The sequence below is a fragment of the Pleurodeles waltl genome, chromosome 10, assembly GCF_031143425.1.
Source record: "Pleurodeles waltl isolate 20211129_DDA chromosome 10, aPleWal1.hap1.20221129, whole genome shotgun sequence".
Taxonomy (NCBI): domain Eukaryota; kingdom Metazoa; phylum Chordata; class Amphibia; order Caudata; family Salamandridae; genus Pleurodeles; species Pleurodeles waltl.
The window spans coordinates 1024497533-1024522078 of record NC_090449.1 but is presented as its reverse complement, the minus strand read 5'-3'; the positions used below and the strand labels follow the sequence as shown (position 1 = coordinate 1024522078).

The window sequence follows — 24546 nt, the reverse complement described above, 5'->3', positions numbered from 1 at the left end:
CCTCATACACATAGCAAGAAACCCCTTGAAGTTTCTCATGTGGTTGTGAATATCATATAACAATAATTCCTTTCACCTCTAACTTTGGCTTCCTCTCTCCTCTTGACTTTCATGTATCAAACCGGAATTTCTCTCCCTTCTTTACCACTGGTGCTGTTCATTCCTCTACAACTAACATTTTATTCATGTGCTCAGTCAGTGTTTCACTGACTATACTTAAGCTAACTCAGTGTTTGTTTTAAAGAGTTTTGTTTTCTGGGAACACATTTGAATAGTGTTGCCATGCCCTGTGGCATTAGTGTGGATGCTTTTTGGCTCAGTATCAGTGCCAAGTGTGTTCCAGGTTAATAGAGTAACTACCCAAGAGCCGGATAACTTATGTAGCCCACAAAGTAGGGAACAATTGTGTCTTCATGGACCTCACACTTGTTGGAACTGCACCAATCTTCTAAAATCAACACTGTACGAATGCACTGTGTTTTCCGTGCCATGAGGCCTCACTCCATGATGTAATATGCACATTATAAACACAGTCAGTTCAGTTGTAACCCATTACATGCTGATAGATTATAACACAATGACCAAGGGAATTATTAGAAACAGGAGAGCTGAAAATAGTTGACTGTGGTGTGTTTCTTATTCCACTGGAATATTCAGTGAGTTGAATGCTTCCTACTAAAACAGATCTGCAGGTCGTGAGTTTGAATCCCAGCACACCCAACTAAGCCTTCATACTTCCTGGGTAGGCAAATTGAGAACTATTAAATTGGATAACAGCACCGTTTGTTATTTACAACTGTTATAAATGGTAGAAACAACATGTTATCAGAACTCCTGAGTGACATTATAAAGGAATCTGGCATATCTAATCAATAATTTGATGAGCCTGGTCTTTTTGACGGTCTCCTCTCAGGAGGATAGTTTTTTCTTACTTTGACTTTTGGTAATGTGCAGTCTTGGATGATCACTCATCACCTCAACTTTAACCCAGTAAGACTGAGTGTCTAGTCATCTCGCCACCCATTGCCTCCACTCCTGTTCAACAGTAGCCAGATTCCACTAACATCTACACTACTCTCCAACTATTATTGAAAGTGCCAAAGCCCTTGGCTTTTTTTTTGCCAATAGTCCCAATCTTCACAGACATGATGGCTTAGAGAACTGATCATCAACTTTGACATATCAGAAAGATCAAACTTTTCCTTTCAGAATAAGACCTCAGGGTAGTAATTCAAGCTCAGATTCTACATAGACTTGATTGGAGGAACGTAATACTATCAAGCATCCCTAAAATTTACCTGGGTCTGCTCAAAGCTTCCTTACACGCAGCTGCCTATCTTCTTTTTTAGGCGTAATGACAACTTTACCTCAGTCCTACATTCATTGAGTTGGCCTCCTATTGACAGTAGAGCCACCTGCAAAATTGTGTGCTTTGTTTACAGTACAAACTCACAGTCTGACCACTCACAACACCTGATTAAGAAACTATGGCTCATGAACCATGGCATCGATTCCCGGCTATTGGAAAGACGGGTTTGCAGCAAATAACGTTTTTGAACCGATGTTTATCTGTCTGGGCACCCAAAGTTTGGCACCATTTTAGTGCCAACTTTCAAAACGAATGTAGAGTAGTTTCTTCTAAACCTTTAATTCTAACCTTCCTTGTACTGGACACCTGTCTCTTCTATTGAGTCACCTGCTGCTCCCTACCTATCCCACCTTAATCTCTCCACATAGCCATGTGAACTGGAAAACACCCATACTGAGTGAATTAAAACTCTGGCTTGCTCTATTGAAATTAACAACACACATTTATTCATTAATAGTTTTATGCTTCTATGAATGTTCCAAATTGCAAATTCTTCTGTCTGTCACCGTGTAATTAGTTTGGCTTTTGTACTATTCTGCCTCTCTTTCATTTACTCACACTGCAGCATGTAAAGTCTTGCATGGTAGGAGCTATATTAAAGTTTTCAAATGTGTAAAGCCAGCAGACACATGTTTTAGCATGTTGTAGAAGTCGAGATGGATTGAGGTCGACTGTCTGGGAGTAGATCCATTTTCTTAGTTATAAGTAACCTTACGGTTGACAAAGAGTGTAGCTGTGCTATGATTTCTGTTGTGTTCAGTGTCTTGACTGCAGTGTGATGTTCTACTTTCACAATTCTTTTTTGAAGAGTTTGGCCACACTTCTCATAACGTCCCAGATAATCAACCAGTTCATCGAAGCCTTGCTCCCTTACTGGCTGCAGAAGAGACGCAATAAGAAAGTCAAGAAGAGCGTCAAGGCCTTCAACGCAAATGCTGACCGTTCGCTAGTGGAGCAAATAAATATTGAAAAGGAAATGGGATCATACCTGGTATGTGTTTATGATCTGTAGAAACTAATACAACCACTTGCTTGATAACTGGTTGTCTAAGATATGTGAGCACAGTGACTGAATTATTCATTGCTTTATTTTAAGTTTTTGAAAAACTCAATACAAGTAAAAATTTGACATAAACACAACCACACCTAATTTGACTTAATAAATTGAAGGGACAACATTGATTAAATATGCTAAATACATTTTGATAATAATGACAGTGGAGAAATCATTCATGCATTCAGGAATGTAAATTGGTCATTGGTCAAGCATAGGTTCAGAAAGGCAAAGTAGGAAGTTAGTATTATGCAATGTCCAGATATTTGTAAACATGGGGGGGGGATGTACGAGATATCTAAATTGTAAACAAATTTAATGTATTTGGTGGAGGATTCAGAGGGTTACTCTTGTCATTTATTTTTTCTGCTTGCTGTTTAGTTTTCAGTCTGTTGCTTTGTTTTGCTGTGAATAGAACAGTATATAATCTCCTTGATCTATCCAGGTTTTCCTGCATTGTATCTTAGAGAGAATTGTTGTTATAAGAATTAGTGATTAGAAGTCACTTTGGGGAGAACTTGAAATTGAACTTTGCCGGGCTTTTTTGGGTCTTTGTACTTCTAGATAAGTTTTGAATGTTCAATAACATCACACCTTTAGATGTTTTTTGGTATGTAATGCTCTCACATGGAGCAACCACCATGAGCACGAGATCCCCAGTTTCCCACTATTTCTACATCATGGAATAAGTCCCTACTCCCAGAGAACTTGTCAATGCAGAACTGGCTCTCTGCTCTGATAGAGAACAGAGAGCACAGCTTCAGTACGGGAGCGGGAGGGAAGTCACAGATTGGCAAAGGTGGGCGGCAGGAGTCAGGGTATGTTTTGAACATTTGGGACAGGGAGGATAGGCCATGTTGTGTATGGCTTCCCCATTACTCCTCTGCCCCTGTGTTACAGTTAAAAGCAGCTGCAGATGATTGTGGGGCCATACATAACAGAAAATTATAGCTGGGAAAAAAGTGAATGACTGGGATGTTTTTCAACATTGGGGTTCTCAGTGACAGCATAAACAACTCGATCTTCGCTCTTGTTGTCTATTTGATGTCACTTAGAATGCCTTGGTGAATAGCTATAGCCAACTATAGGAAATTGATGGTAAGGAAAATAAAGAAAAAGTTACATTTATATGTGCAAGCGAGCTTAGAGAGTCTGCAGAATTATAGGACTCAAAAAGGTTCAGGAGGTATAGATGACACAGAATGTTAGGACATGTACATTGCAGATGTTCGTGAGTGCATGAGGCTTACCCACTTGCAGTGAGATTGTCCACTGGTTTGTGAAGAGGCTCTCACATCAGACCATTATCACTTATAGAGGGTTATTCTAACTTTGGAGGAGTGTTAATCCGTCCCAAAAGTGACGGTAAAGTGACGGATATACCACCAGCCGTATTACGAGTTCCATAGGATATAATGGACTCGTAATACGGCTGGTGGTTAATCCGTCACTTTTGGGACGGATTAACACCTCCTCCAAAGTTAGAATAACCCCCATAGGCCCTCATTCTGACCCTGGCGGTCGGTGATAAAGCGGCGGCCAAGCCGCCAACAGGCCGGCGGTCTAAAATATGCAATTCTGACCCTGGCGGGAACCGCCAACACAGCCCGCCAACTTAACACTCCGACCGCCACAGCGGTACAAACAAACAGCGCGGCGGTTCCCGCCAACAGCCCGGCGGCAGACAAAGTACCGCCCACCCTATTACGACCCACCAATCTGCCACCTTTTCCGGGGCGGGAGCACCGCCGATAAGAACACGGCGGAAACAGACTACGAACGGGAAAACGCTCACCTCTACGCACTCCACGCGAGATTCCGGCAGTATGGAGCCAGAGTTGCAGGTCATCCCCGCACTCCTATTCCTGCTCATATACCAGGAGCACGCCCGGCGGCGCGGAAGACATCGGTGAGTACGGCACCTACGACACAGGGGAGGGAAAAGATTACCGGCACACACCCACCCACCCACACCCACTACAACACACACATCAATGCATTCCCACAGATCACTGTCACAACCCACAAACCACCCCCCTCCGAAATAATGCAAAGACCAAAAGAAGAGATCATAAACGGGCAGATATATTGAAATATGTACACCAGTAATCCCAATAAATAAATAAACTATGTACAAAATATATACAGCTACTAAATGTAGTCCAACCACTGTCCGTGGATCACAGGGGTCCTGTGCAAAGGGGCAAGGCCCAGTCCCACGACAAGAACTCCACGGAGAGAACACTGCAGGGGCATCAGAAAGAAAATAGGACAGGCACCTCAGGGGGAAGGGAAGGGGGGGCACCTCAGCCACTTGAGTACACGACGCCAGATCCACGAGGGGACTCCATGACCACTGGCCCATCCTGGGGAGAGCAAAGCCACAGTCCATACAGTCCATACAGTGGGTGGCCTGCCCACTGGGCCATCCTGGGGAGAGCAAAGCCACAGTCCAAACAGTCCATACAGTGGGTGGCCTGCCCACTGGGCCATCCTGGGGAGAGCAAAGCCACAGTCCATACAGTCCATACAGTGGGTGGCCTGCCCACTGGGCCATCCTGGGGAGAGCAAAGCCACAGTCCATACAGTCCATACAGTGGGTGGCCAGCCCACTGGGCCATCCTGGGGAGAGCAAAGCCACAGTCCATACAGTCCATACAGTGGGTGGCCTGCCCACTGGGCCATCCTGGGGAGAGCAAAGCCACAGTCCATACAGTCCATACAGTGGGTGGCCTGCCCACTGGGCCATCCTGGGGAGAGCAAAGCCACAGTCCATACAGTCCATACAGTGGGTGGCCTGCCCACTGGGCCATCCTGGGGAGAGCAAAGCCACAGTCCATACAGTCCATACAGTGGGTGGCCTGCCCACTGGGCCATCCTGGGGAGAGCAAAGCCACAGTCCAAACAGTCCATACAGTGGGTGGGCTGCCCACTGGGCCATCCTGGGGAGAGCAAAGCCACAGTCCATACAGTCCATAACAGACCCCACTGCCACTGGAGGAGGCAAGTTGGCCAGAGGACATCCTGCAGCCCTTCCCGAGATAGATCCTGCCCTGCCACGTCTGCCAAAGGGCCAGCGGTTCTTGCCCTGAAGGGCCCAGTTCAGCGGTTCTTGAGACGGCGGGGCCCAGTTCAGCGGTTCTTGAGACGGCGGGGCCCAGTTCAGCGGTTCTTGAGACGGCGGGGCCCAGTTCAGCGGTTCTTGCCCTGAAGGGCCCAGTTCAGCGGTACTTGAGACGGCGGGGCCCAGCGGAGCGGTGCTTGAGACGGCGGGGCCCAGTTCAGCGGTCCTTGCCTTGAAGGGCCCAGTTCAGCGGTTCTTGCCCTGAAGGGCCCAGTTCAGCGGTTCTTGAGACGGCGGGGCCCAGTTCAGCGGTTCTTGCCCTGAAGGGCCCAGTTCAGCGGTTCTTGAGACGGCGGGGCCCAGCGGAGCGGTTCTTGAGACGGCGGGGCCCAGTTCAGCGCTCCTTGCCTTGAAGGGCCCAGTTCAGCGGTTCTTGAGACGGCGGGGCCCAGCGGAGCGGTGCTTGAGACGGCGGGGCCCAGTTCAGCGGTCCTTGCCTTGAAGGGCCCAGTTCAGCGGTTCTTGCCCTGAAGGGCCCAGTTCAGCGGTTCTTGAGACGGCGGGGCCCAGTTCAGCGGTTCTTGCCCTGAAGGGCCCAGTTCAGCGGTTCTTGAGACGGCGGGGCCCAGCGGAGCGGTTCTTGAGACGGCGGGGCCCAGTTCAGCGGTTCTTGAGACGGCGGGGCCCAGTTCAGCGCTCCTTGCCTTGAAGGGCCCAGTTCAGCGGTTCTTGAGACGGCGGGGCCCAGCGGAGCGGTGCTTGAGACGGCGGGGCCCAGTTCAGCGGTCCTTGCCTTGAAGGGCCCAGTTCAGCGGTTCTTGCCCTGAAGGGCCCAGTTCAGCGGTTCTTGAGACGGCGGGGCCCAGTTCAGCGGTTCTTGCCCTGAAGGGCCCAGTTCAGCGGTTCTTGAGACGGCGGGGCCCAGTTCAGCGGTTCTTGAGACGGCGGCCGGTCTATGGCCAACTGCTAATTGCCTGGTGGTGCCCTCCTGGGCAGCGGGGATGGTGCTCCTTCACTGCCCACCTGGGCTGTGGGTGGTGGGGCCCTCCTGGCCAGCTGGGCTGGGTCCTCCCTGGGCAGCGGCTATGGGGGTGGTGGGCTCTCCCGGGGCAGCTGTGCCGGTTCCTCCCGGGGCAGCGGCTATGGGGGTTGTGGGCTCCTCCTGGGCAGCAGGCCTGCTGCCTGACCTCTCCGACTTGCTGCCCTTGCCCTCCTTAGTCGTGGGCCTGTGGCCCTTTCCTCCCTTTGGAGCTGTGGCTGGTGACTGTCTCTGGGTGGTGTCCGGGGGGGATGTAGAAGGCGGGCTCCTGCGGCGACCCTTCCGCCTTCTGCTCCTCTTCCCAGGGGGTGGGCTGGCTGTCCCCTTGCTGCTGGGCGAAGACCCAGACATGCGGGCTGGCGGGCTCCAATACCCCTGCACCCTTGTCAAGGGGGCTGCAGGGCTGGTGGTGGCTGAGGTGCTCTTCTTACCCCGACGAGAAGGAGGGGGGGGCTCAGGGTCAGGAAAGAAGTTAGTAGTGGCGAGGAAGAGCTTCTTGGGACAATGGAGAGTGGTAGGTACAGTGGGAATGGGAGTGGAGGGAGAGGATGTGGTTGTAGGTGAGTCACGTTTGCTGTCTTTGGGTGCAGGTGCAAGAGGGATAGGCTGTCGTAAGGTGGATGGCTGTTGGGTGGGTGGGTGGCTGCGTTTGTGTGGTGTGGAAGAGGGGGTGACAGACACAGTGGGAGAGGACACAGGGGACGTGTAAATGGCAGTGGGGGTGGTGACTGCACGTGTGCGGACTGGAGTGGAGGGTGTGCTGGTGATGGAAACATTGGCTGATGGTGAGTTGAATAGAGGTGTGAGTGTAGACGTCACAGGGAGGGAGGAGGGAGACGAGGAGGTGGGGGTCACAGAGGTGGTAGTGACTGTTGGCATGTCTGCATCGGAATGTTGCGTGTGTGAATGTCTGCGTGATCTGTGGTGCTTATGTTTGGATGAGCTTCTCTTGGGTGTTGAGGTGTGTGCAGGCTGGTCTGATGGTGTGGGTGGGACAGGCAGAGGAACAGGAGACTGGGAGGAGGGAGTTAGTAGAGGCAGGCAGGAGACAGGGACAATGGCTGCCGTCAGTGCTGAGGCCAGAGCCTGGAACGATCGCTGATGGGCAGCCTGACCCGAATGAATGCCCTCCAGGTACGCATTGCTGCGATGAACCTCCCTCTCCACCCCCTGGATGGCATTCAAAAGGGTAGTCTGCCCAACAATGAGCGTTCGGAGGAGGTCAATGACCTCCTCACTGAGGGCAGCGGGGGTAACAGGGGCAGGGCCTGAGGTGCCTGGGGCGAAGGAGATGCCCGGCTTCCTGGCAGAGCGGGCACGGGGCGAACGCTGAGGGGCTGCTGGGAGGGCAGAGATGGTGCGCTGGGTGGCGGCTGTACCTGTAATGGCGGGGGGCACGGATGGTGCCACCCCCGCAAGGGAGCCCCCTTCCGAGGACGTGTCCGTGTCGCTGCAGGGTCCAGTCGTCCCCGTCGTGGAGCTCCCCTCGCCCTCCGTCTCACTGGTCCAGTCTGACTCTGTGGCATGGCCCTCCTGGGCCATGTGAGATGCAGCTCCCTCCTGCCCCGATGCCACTTCTCCTCCGCCTGATGATGCTGATGCACACAAGCACAGAAAGACAAACAAAAAGGGGGGGGGAGAGAGAAATAAAGGGATATTGAGTACATGGATCTCCGGTACAGTTAGCGGACATGACAGACACAGATGCCCCCTGCACTAAGTTGCGCACTTGGGGTACGCTACGCATTCCGTGGAACATGCCCTACACGCCTAGAGTTGACAACTGCACCCATGGATGACACGGCCCAGGGATGGCTGTACTGACAAACTACTGAGGGTGGTGGCTGGGGACACAGGGGCTTACGGGGGTGCCCAGCCTACAGATATCGCCCTGGCCTAGGGGGACCCCCAGCCCTCCTCCCCCACCCAGACACCTCCACTGCGCGACAACAGAGTAGATAATGCTTGTACTCACCCCCTTGTGTCTGCTGTGCTGCCCTCACGCGCCCATCCAATTCAGGGTAGGCCACCGCCAGGATCCGGAACATCAGGGGGCTCAGTTGACGGCAGGCACCCCGCCTACGTTGGGAGGCCATCCCCAGCAGAGACTCGGCGGTCTTCTTGGTCCCGCGGCGGATGTCCTCCCACCTCTTGCGGCAGTGGGTGCCCCGTCGATGGTGGACCCCCAGGGCCCGGACTTCCTTGGCGATGGCACGCCAAATCCCGATCTTCTCATGGGCGCGGACCTATGTGACACGTACAGGGAGGGAGAAATACCACGTTCAAGTTTCTCAGCATTTTCCTTTCCAGTGGCCCAACGCCCCCATCCCCGCCAGGCCCCCCGCCAGGCCCCCCGCCATGCCCAACATGCCCCCCATCCCCGCCAGGCCCCCCGCCATGCCCAACATGCCCCCCATCCCCGCCAGGCCCCCCGCCATGCCCCCCGCCATGCCCAACATGCCCCCCATCCCCGCCAGGCCCCCCGCCATGCCCCCCGCCATGCCCAACATGCCCCCCATCCCCGCCAGGCCCCCCGCCATGCCCAACATGCCCCCCATCCCCGCCAGGCCCCCCGCCATGCCCCCGCCATGCCCAACATGCCCCCCATCCCCGCCAGGCCCCCCGCCAGGCCCAACATGCCCCCCATCCCCGCCAGGCCCCCCGCCATGCCCAACATGCCCCCCATCCCCGCCAGGCCCCCCGCCAGGCCCCCCGCCAGCCCCAACATGCCCCCCATCCCCGCCAGGCCCCCAAGCCAGCCAGTGGCCCCAAATCCATATTGAATTAAACTCACTTGTTGGTCTGGAGGACCGTAGAGTAGCGCATACTGGGGGAGGACCCCATCCACAAGTTTCTCCAACTCCTCTCCAGTGAAGGCAGGGGCCCTTTCCCCAGTCGCAGCAGCCATTGTCCCTTCCAGACCGAGGTCACAGCAACACTTGCAGTATAGGTCCTCTCCTGTGAAAGTTCAAGTCGCAAGTGGATAAGTAGATAGAAAATGGCGGTCACGTCCGCGGCGGTGCGTACCGCGGCGGTGCGTCCCGCCACCGCCGGCGCCCTTCGCCATTGGCTCCTGAAACCCATAGGCTTCAATGTTAACCAATGCGGCTTCGCGCCGCGGTCTTCGCCCGCCGCCCGCCGCGGTGTGCCACGCCAGCGCATTGACCTCACATCCCATTGTCACACTTCACAGGTCAGGCAGCCGCCATTTCCAGGGCCCACATGGCTCAATTTCAACTGCGTCACACAGGCCTAGGCCTTGCATAGCCACTCAGACACGCCATTCACTGCATAGAGAATCGTATACTGTGCTAGCCGTGAGTACGTACCTGTGGGTTGCTTGACTGTGTGCTCCATGTTGTCCTTCCTAGACACCGTCCGCTGGGTTGGGCGAGGAGACGGATGAATCCTCCCGTGTACCGACCGCTGGTGGACCTGTCGACAATGGAAGAACGCCACATTATCCTGACCTACCGTCTTAACCGTGCCACTATCCATGAACTGTGTGCCCAGCTGGAGCCCGACCTGATGTCCCCCATCCGCCAACCCACAGGGATTCCCCCTCTGGTGCAGGTCATGTCAGTACTACATTTCTTGGCAAGTGGGTCATTTCAGACAACCGTGGGAATTGCTTCCGGGATGTCTCAGCCCATGTTTTCGAAGGTGTTATCCAGAGTGTTGTCTGCCCTGATGAAATCCGTGAGGAACTACATCATTTTCCCTGAGGTGGGCGAATTGGCTACAGTGAAGGGTGATTTCTACGCCCTTGGACATATTCCCAACGTAATTGGTGCCATTGATGGGACCCATGTGGCTTTGGTTCCCCCAAGAGACAGGGAGCAGGTGTACAGGAACAGAAAAAATTACCATTCAATGAACATCCAGGTGGTGTGTTTGGCTGACCAGTACATCTCGCATGTAAATGCCAAATTCCCAGGGTCAGTGCATGACGCCTACATCCTGAGGAATAGCAGCATCCCTTACGTGATGGAACAGCTACAGAGACACCGTGTATGGCTAGTGGGGGACTCTGGGTACCCCAACCTGTCGTGGCTACTGACCCCAGTAAGGAATCCCCGGACCAGGGCAGAGGAACGGTACAATGAGGCCCATGGGCGTACTAGGAGGGTGATCGAACGCACCTTTGGCCTCCTAAAGGCCAGGTTTTGCTGCCTGCATATGACAGGTGGATCCCTAATGTACTCACCTAAGAAGGTGTGTCACATCATCGTGGCCTGCTGCATGCTTCACAACCTGGCTTTGCGCCGCCAGGTGCCTTTCCTGCAGGAGGATGGTCGAGACGGTGGTGTTGTGGCAGCGGTGGAACCTGAGGAGAGTGACGAGGAGGAAGACGACGGGGCTGAAACAGACAACAGGGACAGAATCATTGAACAGTACTTCCAATAGGACACAGGTAACATTTCAAAGATAATTTAGTAAATGTTAACTACTCTCCAGCATCTCTGCTGCCTGTCTATTTGCCCCAGTGTATGATGACTGAGTTTTGGCTTTTCCCTCCCTATTTCAGATCTGGGGTCCCCACTACGAGTCCTGTGCTTCGTTTCCCCATGGACTACAGCTTTGTGGCAGCTGTTTGTTGACTTCACCATGTACAAGGACATATTTGCACTGTCATGTCAATTACAATCTATTGAAATCACAGCCAGACTCCTGATATTTTGGTGCAAAATAGGTGTTTATTTAAGTGCTCAAAATGGGATGGGTGGTTTCAAGTGGGTGGGGGCTATGGTGAAGGAATGTCCATGGCAGAGTCCAGAGTAACAGTCACACAGGTGCATTGTCCAGAGGCCTGTGGAGAGATGGAGCATGGGCAGTTCAAGGATGGACAGGGTGACAATGTGGGACAGTGGGATGACATCAGGTGGTATCCTTTGCTGGCGGGGGTCTTGACATCCTACTCTGTCTTCTTGCGAGATCTCAGGGCCCTCTTGCGGGGTGGTTCTTCTCCTGCAGGAGGTGGGGGTCTGGTGGGCTGCTGCTGTGCGGGGGCCTCCTGTCCACTAGCGCCGGCGGAGGTGGTTGGCTGTTCTTGGTCCAGGCTAGTGGCAGGGGCCCTTGGGTGTTGTTCAGTGTCCGCCCTGCTGTTTACGAGGTCCTGCAGCAGCCCTACCATGGTAACCAGGGTGGTGTTGATGGCTCTGATGTCCTCCCTGTACCCCCGATAGTGTTCCTCCTGCAGCACCTGGATCTCCTGGAACCGGGCCAGTACCGTCGCCATCGTCTCCTGGGAGCGGTTGTATGCTCCCATGATGGTGGTGAGGACCTCGTGGAGAGTGGGTTCCCTGGGCCTCTCCTCCCCCCCCTGTCGCACAGCTGCCCGCCGAGTTCCCCTGTTTCCCTGGGCCTCTGCCCCCTGGCCGGTGTGCCCACTACCACTGCCCCCAGGTCCCTGTTGTTGTTGGGGTGGTGGGTTATCCTGGGTGCCCTGTAGTGGTAGACACACCGCAGATTGACGCGCCCTGGAGACAGAGGCATGGGCCCGCTGGGTGGGAGCTGTGCTGGTGTTCCCAGAGGGGTTTGGGTCTGTAGTGGCCTGGGCCTGTGTGAGGGGAACCGACTGTCCAGAGGTCCCCGATGGTCCGGGCTGGTCATCGGTGTCCAGGTCGACAGAGCTGCTGTCATCGCTGACGGCCTCTTGGGTGGGGGGTGTGGAGAATTCTGGCCCCTCCGCCGCGGTGTGTTGACGGTCGGGTCCTGCAGGGGTATAGAGGTATGGTTATAGTTTCAATGTGTGGCATATGGGTGTATCTGTGGGTTCTCGTGTCCCCAAGTGCTGGCATTCGTGTGTGGGGGCTTTGGTGAGGGTGGCTTGTGGGGGGGATGTGTATATGCATTGGGCATGCTTTGGTGATGGGTGTCCATGCTTAGTGGACGCATGCAGGCCTAGGTTTTGGGATGTGTGGGTTGTGATGGTGAGACATTGGCGGGGAATAGGTGTGCTGGGGGTGGGGGTGAGGATAGTGGTGGGGGTGAGGATGGTGGTGGGGGTGAGGGTGGGGGTGAGGATGGGGGTGGGGGTGAGGGTGGGGTTCGAGGATGGGGGTGAGGGTTGGGGTCTGATTTGGCATGCAGGTGGGGGGGAAGCAGTATTGAAGCTTCAACTTACCAGTATCCATTCCTCCGCCGACTCCTGCGAGGCCGTCAGGATGCAGGATGTTCAAGACTTCCTCCTCCCATGATGTGAATTGTGGGGGTTGAGGTGGGGGTCCTCCACCAGTCTTCTGCACGGCGATGTTGTGCCTGGATACCATGGAACGCACCTTCCCCCGTAGGTCGTTCCATCGCTTCCTGATGTCTTCCCGATTTCTGGGGTGCTGTCCCACTGCGTTCACCCTGTCGACAATCCTCTGCCATAGCTCCGTCCTCCGGGCAATGCTGGTGTATTGTATCTGTGTGCCGAACAGCTGGGGCTCTACCCGAACGATTTCCTCCACCATGACCCTGAGTTCTTCGTCTGTGAAGCGGGGTTGTCTTTGGGGTGCCATGGGGTGGTGTGTATGATGTGTGGGGTGGAGTATGTGTATTTAAGTGAGTTGAGTGTGGTGGTGTGTGTTGTTTTGTGTGTGGATAGTGTGTGGGTGATGGTGTTGAGTGGCTGTGGCTGTTATTTTTTGGATGCTGGTGTCTCGCTCTTGCCTTCTTGACGAATTTTTTAGCGTAGGGGTTTGTGGGTGATGTGGGTGTGTGTTTTATATTGTATTGTGTGTGTGGGAGTGGTGTGTGTATGTGTATCAGGTGTGTGGGATTCAAATCGTCCAATGTGGCTGAGTTTTGTTCGTTTGTGTGTATTCTGACCGCGGCGGTGTGTCCCGCCAATGGAATACCGCGTTTGAATGACCGCCGCGTGGATTCGTGGGTCGTAATGGGATGGGCGTATTTCTGTTGGCGTGGCGGTGGAGGTTTGGTCACCTCCACCTTTCCGCCGACCGCTGGTCTGGCGGTCTGTTGTGGCGGTCGGATTTTCGGAGGTTTGCCTTCTGCGGGTCAGAATGACCGTGGCGGGTTTCCGCGACCTCGGCGGGATTATGGAGGATTTCTGACCGGCGGTAGGCGCCTTTTACCGCCGAGGTCAGAATGACCCCCATAGTGTCTTATTTGAAAAACCCCGATAATCATCCATCAAGAAGAGTACAAGGCTGGTTTCAGGGTAAGCACTAGGGTGCAGGTGGATTTGAGACTAGGGAAGGGAATGGTGGAATGATGTTTTCTCCTTCACATTTTGCCTGTTAATCATGTTTACTTTAGGGCCATCTGATCCTGAGTCACTAAGGTGTGTTTCTCTGGATTTCCTGTGTCTCCAAGCAACACAACCCTTCTAAAAACATAATTCTGGGAGAAGTCACTGAAACAAAGTCCACTGTTGTGAAGCCAAGTTGTTGGTGTTCGCACTCTAGGCAACTCAGATGGATTGAACATTTGTAGCTAATCATCCCAAGAATCGTCTTCAGAGCCCTGATCCTAAAATTACTGAGGCGCAAGCCAGAGCCCTTAGAGATACATCATATGAGCTGGACTCTGACCTTTGCAGTTTTTTTTTAAGGTGAAGCTGGGCGTGATTTTCTGTTTATAAAAGTTGACAGGATGAGCATTGCATTGTATCTCATGCAATGTAGGATTTGTCAATCAATCAATCAGAGTATTTGTAAAGTGCTCTACTCACCCGTGGGGGTATCAAGGCGCTGAGGGGAGCGGGGGGAGTGCTGCTACTGCTCGAACAGCCATGTCTTGAGATGTCTCCTGAAGGTAACTAAGTCCTGTGTCTGTCGCAGGTGGGTGGGAAGAGTGTTCCACGTCTTGGCAATGAGGTGGGAGAACGATCTGCCACCGGCGGTCGTTCTGTGGATGTGTGGGACGGTGGTGAGGGCAAGGTTGGCGGAGCGAAGCTGTCGGGACAGGGTGTAGGAGAGCCGTCTGTTTAGGTATTCTGGTCCGGTGTTTTGCAGTACCATATGAGCGTGGGTGAGGAGTTTGAATGTGATTCTCTTGTTGATGTGGAGCCAGCGTAGGTCTCTCAGGTGGGCTGTGATGGGGCAGTGGCAGGGGATGTCCAGGATGGGGCATGCGGAAGCTTTCTGTATGCGTTGCAGTCTTTTCTGGAGCTTGGCCGTGGTTCCTGCGTAGAGGGCATTGCCGTAGTCCAGTTTGCTGCTTATGAGGGCTTGGGTGACTGTCCTCCTGGTTTCAGTGGGGATCCATCTGTAGATCTTCCGAAGCATGCAGAGGGTGTTGAAGCCGGAGGAGGAGATGGCGTTGACTTGCTGGGTCATTGATAGTGATGAGTCCAGGATGAATCCCAGGTTGCGTGCGTGGTCGGTGGGTGTCGGTGCGGTTCCCAGTGTGGCAGGCCACCAGGAGTCATCCCATGCAGAGGGGGTGGAGCTGAAGATGAGGACCTCAGTCTTGTTGGAATTCAGTTTCAGGCAGCTGTTCTTCATCCATTCGGTGATGCCCTTCTTTAGTTCGTGGAGGTTGGTCTTGGCGATGGCGGGGTCCTTGGTGAGGGAGAGGTTGTGAGATCGGGTGATGTGAGCGAGCGGAGCCATGTAGACGTTAAAGATGGTCAGGCTGAGGGACGATCCCTTGGGTACGACGCAAATGATTTTGGTGGCTTCAGAGCGGAATGGAGGGAGGCGGACTTTCTGAGTTCTGCCGGTGAGGAAAGAGGTGATCCAGTCTAGGGCTCTGTCGTGGATTCCTGCATTGTTGAGGCGTGTGCATAGGGTGTGGTGGCAGACGATGTCGAAAGTGGCTGAGAGGTCCAGGAGGATGAGGGTCGCGGCTTCGCCATTGTCAAGTATGGTCCTTATATCGTTGGTGGCGGCGATGAGGCCGGTTTTGGTGCTGTGGTTGCTGCTGAATCCGGATTGGTATGGGTCCAGAGTGTTGTTCTCCTCGAGGAAACAGGTCAGTTGTTTGTTGACAATTGTTGGAAAATGGGTTATTGGTAAGGGCAGGTAGGTACCTACACCTAGCAACAAGCCACTAACCTCCACCTAGGTCCAGTTAGGTCTCAGTAAATTAACCCCAGCTCAACCCTTGGTAGCTTGGCAACGAGCGTCAAGGCTTAACTTAGGAGACAGTGTGTAAAGCATTCAAATATCACAAAACAGTAATTAAATAAAACACAGGAAACAGTTTAAAAATCCAAAACCAATTTATGAAAATAGTTTATATTTTTATCTTTAAAATGACACCAAAACTAATAAAATCGGATAAGGGGAACCGGAGATATGAATTTTTTAAGAATTATTATTTTTCTAGCGCTTAGAAACAAAAAGCGCCAATCGGGTCATCTGGTTGCACCTCGACCGGGGCAAAGTCAAAGTTTCAGGCCGACCGCGATGGAGCCCTGCTCGGCTACAGGTCGCGGGAGGCCTCGGTTAAAAAGTTACCTTCTGACTTAGTCTTTATTTTGAAGATTTTCTTCAGCGGGACGAACCTGCCAGTCCAATACGACCTCCTGGAGCCCTTCTCCGGATACGCGATGCTGGATTCCTCGGTGGAGATTTTTACCTTCGGACTTAGTCGTTTTTTCGAGGTGAAAATCCTTCGACCGGGGTAAACATGGATCTTGATCCGACGTCCATGGAGCCCTTCTCGGATACGATGGCTGGAAGGTCCCGGTCAACTTTTTACCTTCGGACTTAGTCTCTTTTTCGGAGATTTTTCTTTACCGGGACGAACCACCAAATCAGGCCGGGTCGCGGTTGAGGCAAGCCGGCTAGAATTGCCACGGCGGGTCGGTCCCTCTATGGAGCTTTTTTACAAAAATTCTCTAATCTTCTCCAAACTTCTGGGGCTTCACCCAGATGTCCTTTTAAGGTTTTCTTGGGGTCCACAGCTCACCCCAAGGGTCCAGAAGTTCTGTGATGGTCCTTGGGGGGTGCGGACTACAACTCCCAAAATGCACCTGTCGCAAACTCCTTTTTGGCCACTGGGCAGTGGTCAGCTGGTCGCTTTCTTCAGGAGTTGGTGCAGAGGACTCTGGTTAGCAATTTTTCACCTGTAGCAAACAGGGAGTCCCTCCTTGAACCAGTTGAAGCCAGGCAAAGTCCTTCTTGTGGTGAAGCCCAAGTGTGCAGCTGGTGCAGTCCTTCTGAGTGCAGGTTCCAGGTGCAGGCCAGGGGTCCAGCAGGGCAGTCCTTCTTCTCCTTTAGTTCTTTCTTGTTGAAATCTGGTGGGGATCTGAGGTGTGGGTGCAGGTCTGCCAGTTTTATCCTTGCTCCTGGGTGAAAAGCAGGGGGGTCCTTGTTCTCCAATCAGGTACAGGGTTGTCCCCCTGTGATGACCACTTCCTGGGAAGTGTGGCAAAAATCCATCCCAGAAGGCAACATTCTCTAAAAATCCAACATGGCTGAATCTGATTTTTGGAGGTTACATCTGGCTGAGCCCACCCACTGGTGTGGCTAAAAATCATAAACACACCCCTCTCTTGCCCTCTCCTAATCTAATCAAGGGGGCACCTAGTTGTCTGGGGTTGCAGGATGTGGGGGTGTTGCTGGGTGCTCCAAATGTCCTTCTCTGCCTTTGAAGACCAGTTTGGCAGCCCTCCCCCTTCCTGCCTCACCATCTGCTGAGGGGAGATTCTCTCCCACAGGCACATTCCTTTGTGTGAAGCCAGGCCACTTCACACCTCATCAAGGCAGCTTGGCTAAGCTGCTGCAGGCTGGCCAATCAGAGCACAGCAGCAAAAACAATGCAGGGCTGAAATTGGCAACTTTTTAGGTAAAGTCTAAAACTTTTTACCTGAACAAGTTATATTAAATCCCACAACTGGAAGTTGTGGGATTTATTACAACAATTAATTTGATACCAAATTCTTGGTATGCAACATTTAAGGAGACTTTAAAATTTAAAATAAAGTCAGCCCATTCTAGCCTATGAAGGCCATTTACTTGAATGAGGGAAAAACGAATTTGGCTGTTTTTACCTCACCAGGGCTTATAAATCTATTTTGATAAAGTCCCTGCTTAAAGTTACATGGCACCCAGCCCTAGGGGCACATAGGGCACACCTTAGGGGTGACTTATATGTAGAAATAAGGTAGTTTAAGACTTTGGAACTACTTTTAATTCCAAAGTCGAATTTGCATATAACTTTAATTTAAAAGCAGCCAGCAAGGCAGGCCTGCCTTTAAAATGACCCTGGGCACCTCAGCAGTGCACCTATGTGTGCACCACCTATGCTGTGGTCCCTAAACCTACATGCCCTACCATATACTAGGGACTTATAGGTAGGTTAACTTAGCCAATTATAATTAGCCTAATTTGCATATCCATTTTATACAGAGCACAGGCCCTGGGACTGGTTAGCAGTACCCAGGGCACCATCAGTGTCAGGAAAACACCACCAAAAAGTGGAAAATGGGGGCAAAAAGTTAGGAGGCCTCTGCAATCAGCCCTGTTTTCTCACAACAATGTTCTCTAAGACTTTTGCCGGAAAGGGGAGCAGGGAGATGGGCCGGAAGTTCTTGAGGTCCTTTGGGTCCGCCTTGGGTTTCTTCAGGAGGGCGTTGATCTCAGTGTGTTTCCAGCTCTCCGGGAAGGTGGCGGTCTCAAAGGAACTGTTGATGATCTTCCGGAGTTGGGGTGCGATGACGGAGCTTGCTCAGTTGAAGGTGTGGTGAGGACAGGGGTTGGATGGTGAGCCAGAGTGGATGGTGTTCCTGATTTCGATGGTGTCGTTGTCGTTGACATGAGTCCTGGAGAGCAGGAGGCTGGTGGGTGGTGAGTCTGTGGTTGACGAAGGGGTCTGAATATTGAAGCTGTCATGGATGTCTGCGAGCTTGAGTAGAAGAAGGTGGCTAGGGAGTCGCAGAGATCTTGTGATGGTGGGATGTCATTGACATTGGAGCCGGGGTTGGAGAGCTCCTGCACGATGTTGAAGAGCTCCTTGTAGCTGTGTGCTACAAGTCAGCAAAGTAATATGCAAAGCAAAATTATCTTTGCGGAAAGAGCTCATAAGTCTGTGGGTCCGAGAGCAGCAGCTCAAAGGAACAAACAGATCCATTGACGTAAAAACTGAAGACTTTGTAGACTGTAAAATAATTTTGAGGATTGCCAGAGAAAATCAAGATATCCATTTGGATAAAGCCAGAATAAGAGTCTACCCAGATTTCCCCATCTTTGAAGAAAGTGAGGAAGCATTTTGGCGAAGGCAGCACTGAAGGAAAGAACTTTGAAGAATTCTGTTCTGCCTCAGGCGAGCCTTAAAATCTTTGACCAAGCTAAGGCACATTTCTTCACTACTGCACGGTAATTATGGAGGTGAAAGGGTTGTATGTTGGGACAACGACTGCAGTTACACCGAACGGCTTTACATTGATGGGTTTACAATGAAAATGCCTTTACCACAAAAGTCTTTTACAATGGATATTTTTACATGGGTATTGTCTTTACAATACATGCCTTTACCATGAAAATATAAGTATTTTACAGGTAAGTAGTAACCATATATATATATTTATTTATATATATATATATATATATATATATATATATATATACACACACATATATATACATATATGGGTTGATTGGGTAGAGGCATCCGTGGTAAAGGTATATGCATGGTAGAAAAATAACTTGCCACCCCCAATATCCCTTGCCACCCAAAAACCCTTATCCATCCTATAACCTAAAAATTCCGCTACCACACAAAGACTCATACCCACCCTGAACTCGAAAATGCCTGCACCACCAAAAAAAAACACAGCCACCCTAAACACCAAAAATTATATATATATGTATATCTATATTTCTTTCTTTTTTTTTAAAATGCTATCTACTTACCTGCAAAATATTTAAATTTACTGTGATTTTCGTGGTGAAAGAAATTTGTGGTAAAGGCATATCCGTCGTAAAACAATTGCTTCGTTCGCTTTCCCAGGTGAAAGTAGCCCTGATGTGGAAGGACTGTTCATAAATAATTCCATGGAACTATGTACATATTTACTTACACCTTTTATAGCTAAAGTCAGAAATGCCAAGGCAACTTCGAGGACTTGGAGTGTTGAAGCAATTGTGGTGCAGAAGTTAAAATTATTACTTTGAAGGTGTAAAGTTTGAGACTTGGGGCCTGATTCAGAGTTTGGCTGATGGCGTTACTCCATCGCAAACGTGACGGATATCCCATCCGCTGTATTATGATTCCATTCTTTCCTATGGAATCGTAATACAGCGGACAACATATTGTCTGCCAAACTCAAAATCAGGCCCCTATTTGGGAAACATCAGAGGCTTCCCACTGGGTCTTCCTGATCACAGATTAAGGAACACACCCTGCTAAAGTTTGCACCAGACTGGTATCAGTATCTGGGGATAAAAATACACAGGGTAAAAGGTTATAACCTCAGACATAATTACTGACTGATCTAGAACAACATACCAAAAAGTGAACACATCCTAATACCAAATTAGTAAGTACAAGTAGCCTAGAATAATTCAAGCATTCCACCCACTACTTTTTTCTACCTGAGACATCGTAAGTTTGACACGTATACCAGATGTGGCTACTCTAACGTCTTGTGCAATAGGACTGAAGCTGCACACCGTAGGGATGAGCCGTTTTTTGACATGGCCACCCCCACTTATTGCCTGGTATTTGATGCAATTTTGACTGAACTCGCACTGGGTTTCTGCCAACCAGGTCCACAGTGCAAGATGTCTTTCCCTGAAGCTGAACAGTTTTCCCCAGTTGGCAATACCTTTGGTCCCCCTGTAGGTATCTAGTAAATGGTACCCCTGATACCTAGGGCATGGGTACCAAAGAGGGTCCCCAAGGGCTGCAGCATGTATTGTGCCACCCTCAGAGACCACTCACCTAACACATACAGACTGCCATAGCTGGCTGCCTGTCTTGGTGCAGCTAAAAGTGAAAACGCAACATGGCACACAGCCTATGTGCCATGTCCCCTAACACTGTGAGCACTCCAAACCAATGATGATGGCCATGACCAACCTGTTGCTTTCATTAGCAGGAGGGTACTCCGCAGAGAGCAGTGTTAGAGTGCCATTGAGAGGGAAGCCTTTGCTATGGTCTGGTCCCTGAAGAAGTTGAGGCCATACCTGTTTGGTTCTACTTCATTGTTCAAACTGAATGCAGGCCTCTCAGATGGCTGATGCAAATGAGAGATGAAAAGCCCAAACTGCTAAAGTAGTCAATCTCCCTACAGGGAATACTTTATGGTGGAACACAGAACTGGAACTGACCCTGCCAGTGTAGATGGCCTTTCCAGTTTTGTCCACTCAGACAATAAAGACTCTCTTGGAAGAGGATAGTCTCATTCTCTTTTGTTTGGGAGGGAAGGGTGTGTAGGAAAGTGCCCCCTTTTTGACATGGTCACCCCCACTTTTTGCCTAGTATTTGATGCAATTTGACTGAACGTGCACTGGATTCCTGCTATCCAGATCCCCAATGCCAGATCTCTTTCCCTAAAACTCTACAATTGTTCCCCAATTGGCAATCCATTTGGACTCCATTTAAGTCCCTAGTAAATGGTACCCCTAGTACCTAGTGTACGGGTACCAAAGAGGGTCCCCAACGGCTACAGCATGTATTGTGCCACTCTCAGGGACCCCTCACCTAGCACATACAGACTGCATTGCAGCCTGCGTGTCTTGGTGTAGCTAAAAGTGAAAACATGACATGTCCCCTAACACTGTGTGCAATATATGTGAGCCAACCTCAGCAGGCCCTACAGCCCTAAGGCAGGGTGCATTGTATTACATGTGAGGGCATACCTGCATGAGCAGATATGCCCCTCCTGTGTCTCTGTCGATTCTTAGTCATAGTGAGTGAACAGGGAAGCCATTTTAAGCACATGTGATGGACACTGGTCTCTACGAGTTCCCCAGCTACCTGATGGCTACACTGAAAATAGGAATGTTTTGTATCAGACGTCTTGTATTAATAAACCATCACTGATGCCAGTGATGGATTTATTAATACATGCACCCAGAGGGCACCTTAGAGGTGCCCCCTGAAAACCTACCAACTACCAGTGTGCGGGCTGACTAGTTTTAGCCAGCCTGCCACCACCAGACACAAGTCTGACCCCCAATTGTGAGAGCCTTTGCTCTCGGGCGGTCAAAAACAAAGCCTAACCTAGGAGAGGTACTTGCACACCCCACCCTACAGGATGACCTGTGAATCTGCATTCCAATACAAGGGGGCTTCAAAGAAGCCCACCGCCCTTGGTATGCAGATCTGGGTTCACTCAAAGGAGCGTTCCCTAACGACACCCACCCCAGGGCCCATTTAGCACCTGGACAGGCGGAAAAATTAGTATTCAGGGAGCTGTGTCCATCCCTCAGGTCAGTCCCACCTCTAAGGTGCGCTGCCTGATGTGGACATAACTTTTAGAAATCTGCCATCTTGGTGTTGGCAGATGTAGGAACTCTGGGACAGGGTTATGCCCACTTCCTACAGGAAGTGGGGCTACAGGGGGTGTAGTGACCCCAGGGGTGAGTAGCTACTCCCCGAAATGCCCATAAATTAAGTATTTAGGGGAGCCCCTGGCATCAGAACAGGAGATTCCTGCTGACCTACAAAAAAGGACACTGAAGAGCCACAAAAGCAAAGGAAGAAGCACCTGACCTGGATCCAGTCCTACTTGCCTGTCTGCTGCTCCTGCCGAATTGCTACAAAGTCGTCTCATGCTGCAGCTGTTGTGCTTCCAAAGCCTGGGAGGTCAGCCTACCTTCAACAAGGACCCAGAATCTCCTGTGGAGCAGCGTAGCTGCTTCCCTGCATCTTGCAGACACCCCAAGTCAAACTGCACAGACTCCAGACCGCCAAACACCTGACACCTGAAAGCACCACTGCACCCGTGCCGCACAGCCCGAGTTGAAGTGGACTAAAGGTGCCAGCATGGTTCCCCAGCCCTCCAGTGACAAAGCCCACCTTGGACTTGTCCACTGTGGACCCTCCGACATTGCCTGCAGTCTCTGCACGTAAACCCCCTCAACCGCGTGTGCTCTAGTGGAGAAAACCCGACTCCTCAAGACACCTCTGCACCAGTCACCCCTGGTCCGTGGAGAAGAGGACCCGAGGTGTCCCCAAATCCTCGGCCATCTCAAGACTGGAACCCACTTGTTGATTTCTCCCGACTGGATCCCCAGTCCTCACCTGCAGCATCTTTAAGATCGATGCAGTACTGCACCTCTGTACCCGGCTGCTCCAGTACCGCTTGTGTGACCTGTTGGTGTGGTCCTGAACCTTGCCCAATACTTATCTAAAGTCCAGCAGATTGGCCTCATAAATCGCTTACTGTACCTTTTTTGCCGTCTTTGTTTTTCCCCCATAAGATAACATTGCAGCTTCCAAAAATTGCACTAAGTTAACGTTTCAAAACTGTAAAGATTTTTCTTGCAAAACGTACTTACCTGAACAAAATGATTCTGGTTTCAAATTATATATAAAGATACTTATTATTTTTGTAAATTGGTGTGGATCTCCTTTTTGAGTCATGTGTCTCATTTGTTGACTGTGTGTGTGTTAGACCTGACAGCCTTAGGGTAGTCACCCCTAACTTTTTGCCTGCCTCCCTCCACTTTTTGGACACTGTTTTTGCTGGTTTATAGACTCTGCGCACTTTACCCCTGCTAACCAGGGCTAAAGTGCATATGCTCTCTCCCCTAAAACATGGTAACCTGGAATCATACCTGATTGGACTATTAATTTACTTATAAGTCCCTAGTAAGGTGCACTCTATGTGCATAGGGCTGGTAAATTAAATGCTACTAGTGGGCCAGCAGCACTGGTTGTGCCACCCACTTAAGTAGCCCCTTCTCCTGGTCTCAGGCCTGCCATTGCAAGGCCTGTGTGTGCAGTTTCACTGCCACATCGACTTGGCATTTAAAAGTTCTTGCCAAGCCTAGAACTCCCCTTTTTCTACATATAAGTCACCCTTAATATGTGCCCTAGGTAACCCCTAGGGCAGGGTGCTGTGTAGGTAAAAGGCAGGACATGTACCTGGGTAGTTATATGTCCTGGTAGTGTAAAACTCCTAAATTCGTTTTCACACTACTGTGAGGCCTGCTCCCTTCATAGGCTAACATTGGGGCTGCCCTCATACACTGTTGAAGTGGCAGCTACTGATCTGAAAGGAGCAGGAAGGTCATATTTAGTATGACCAGAATGGTAATACAAAATCCTACTGACTGGTGAAGTCGGATTTAATATTACTATTCTAGAAATGCCACTTTTAGAAAGTGAGCATTTCTTTGCACTTAAATCCTTCTGTGCCTTACAATCCACGTCTGGCTGGGCTTGGTTGACAGCTCCTTGTGCATTCACTCAGACACACCCCAAACACAGGGTACTCAGCCTCACTTGCATACATCTGCATTTTGAATGGGTCTTCCTGGGCTGGGAGGGTGGAGGGCCTGCTCTCACACAAAGGACTGCCACACCCCCTACTGGGACCCTGGCAGACAGGATTGAACTGAAAGGGGACCTGGTGCACTTCTTAGCCACTCTTTGAAGTCTCCCCCACTTCAAAGGCACATTTGGGTATAAAACAGGGCCTCTGCCCTACCTCATCAGACACTTGCTGGAGAAGAAACCTGAACCAGAAACTACATCCTGCCAAGAAGAACTGCCTGGCTGCTCAAAGGACTCACCTGCCTGCTTTCTACAAAGGACTGCTGCCTTGCTGTTGCCCTGCTGCCTTGCTGAACTCTTGTCTGGCTGTGAAAGTGCTCTCCAAGGGCTTGGATAGAGCTTGCCTCCTGTTCCTTGAAGTCTCAGGACCAAAAAGACTTCTCTCTTTTACTTGGACGCTCTGTGCGCCGAAAATTTCGACGCACAGCTTGTTTCGCGGCGAGAAAAACGCCGCACTCCGACGCTGATCGACGCGACGCTCTTGGGACGATCGAAGATCCGACGCACGGCCTCGCAAGGACAACGCCGCCCGACCTCTAGAGGAGAAATCGACGCGACGCCTGCCGTGAGATCGTAATTTCAACGTGCAGCCCCGCAGATCGAAGTCTAGAGGA

At 51.2% G+C, this 24546-nt stretch overlaps 1 protein-coding gene across 2 annotated transcripts in view; it reads left to right on the top strand.

The window, feature by feature from the left end:
* ANO10 (anoctamin 10) overlaps positions 1-24546 on the top strand; it is a 515470-nt gene that overhangs the window by 86861 nt on the left and 404063 nt on the right. For both annotated transcript variants that reach the window (XM_069211970.1, XM_069211969.1), the window contains exon 9: positions 2178-2360. In XM_069211970.1, coding sequence (XP_069068071.1) covers positions 2178-2360 — 183 coding nt within the window. The remainder of the gene's footprint in view (positions 1-2177; positions 2361-24546) is intronic.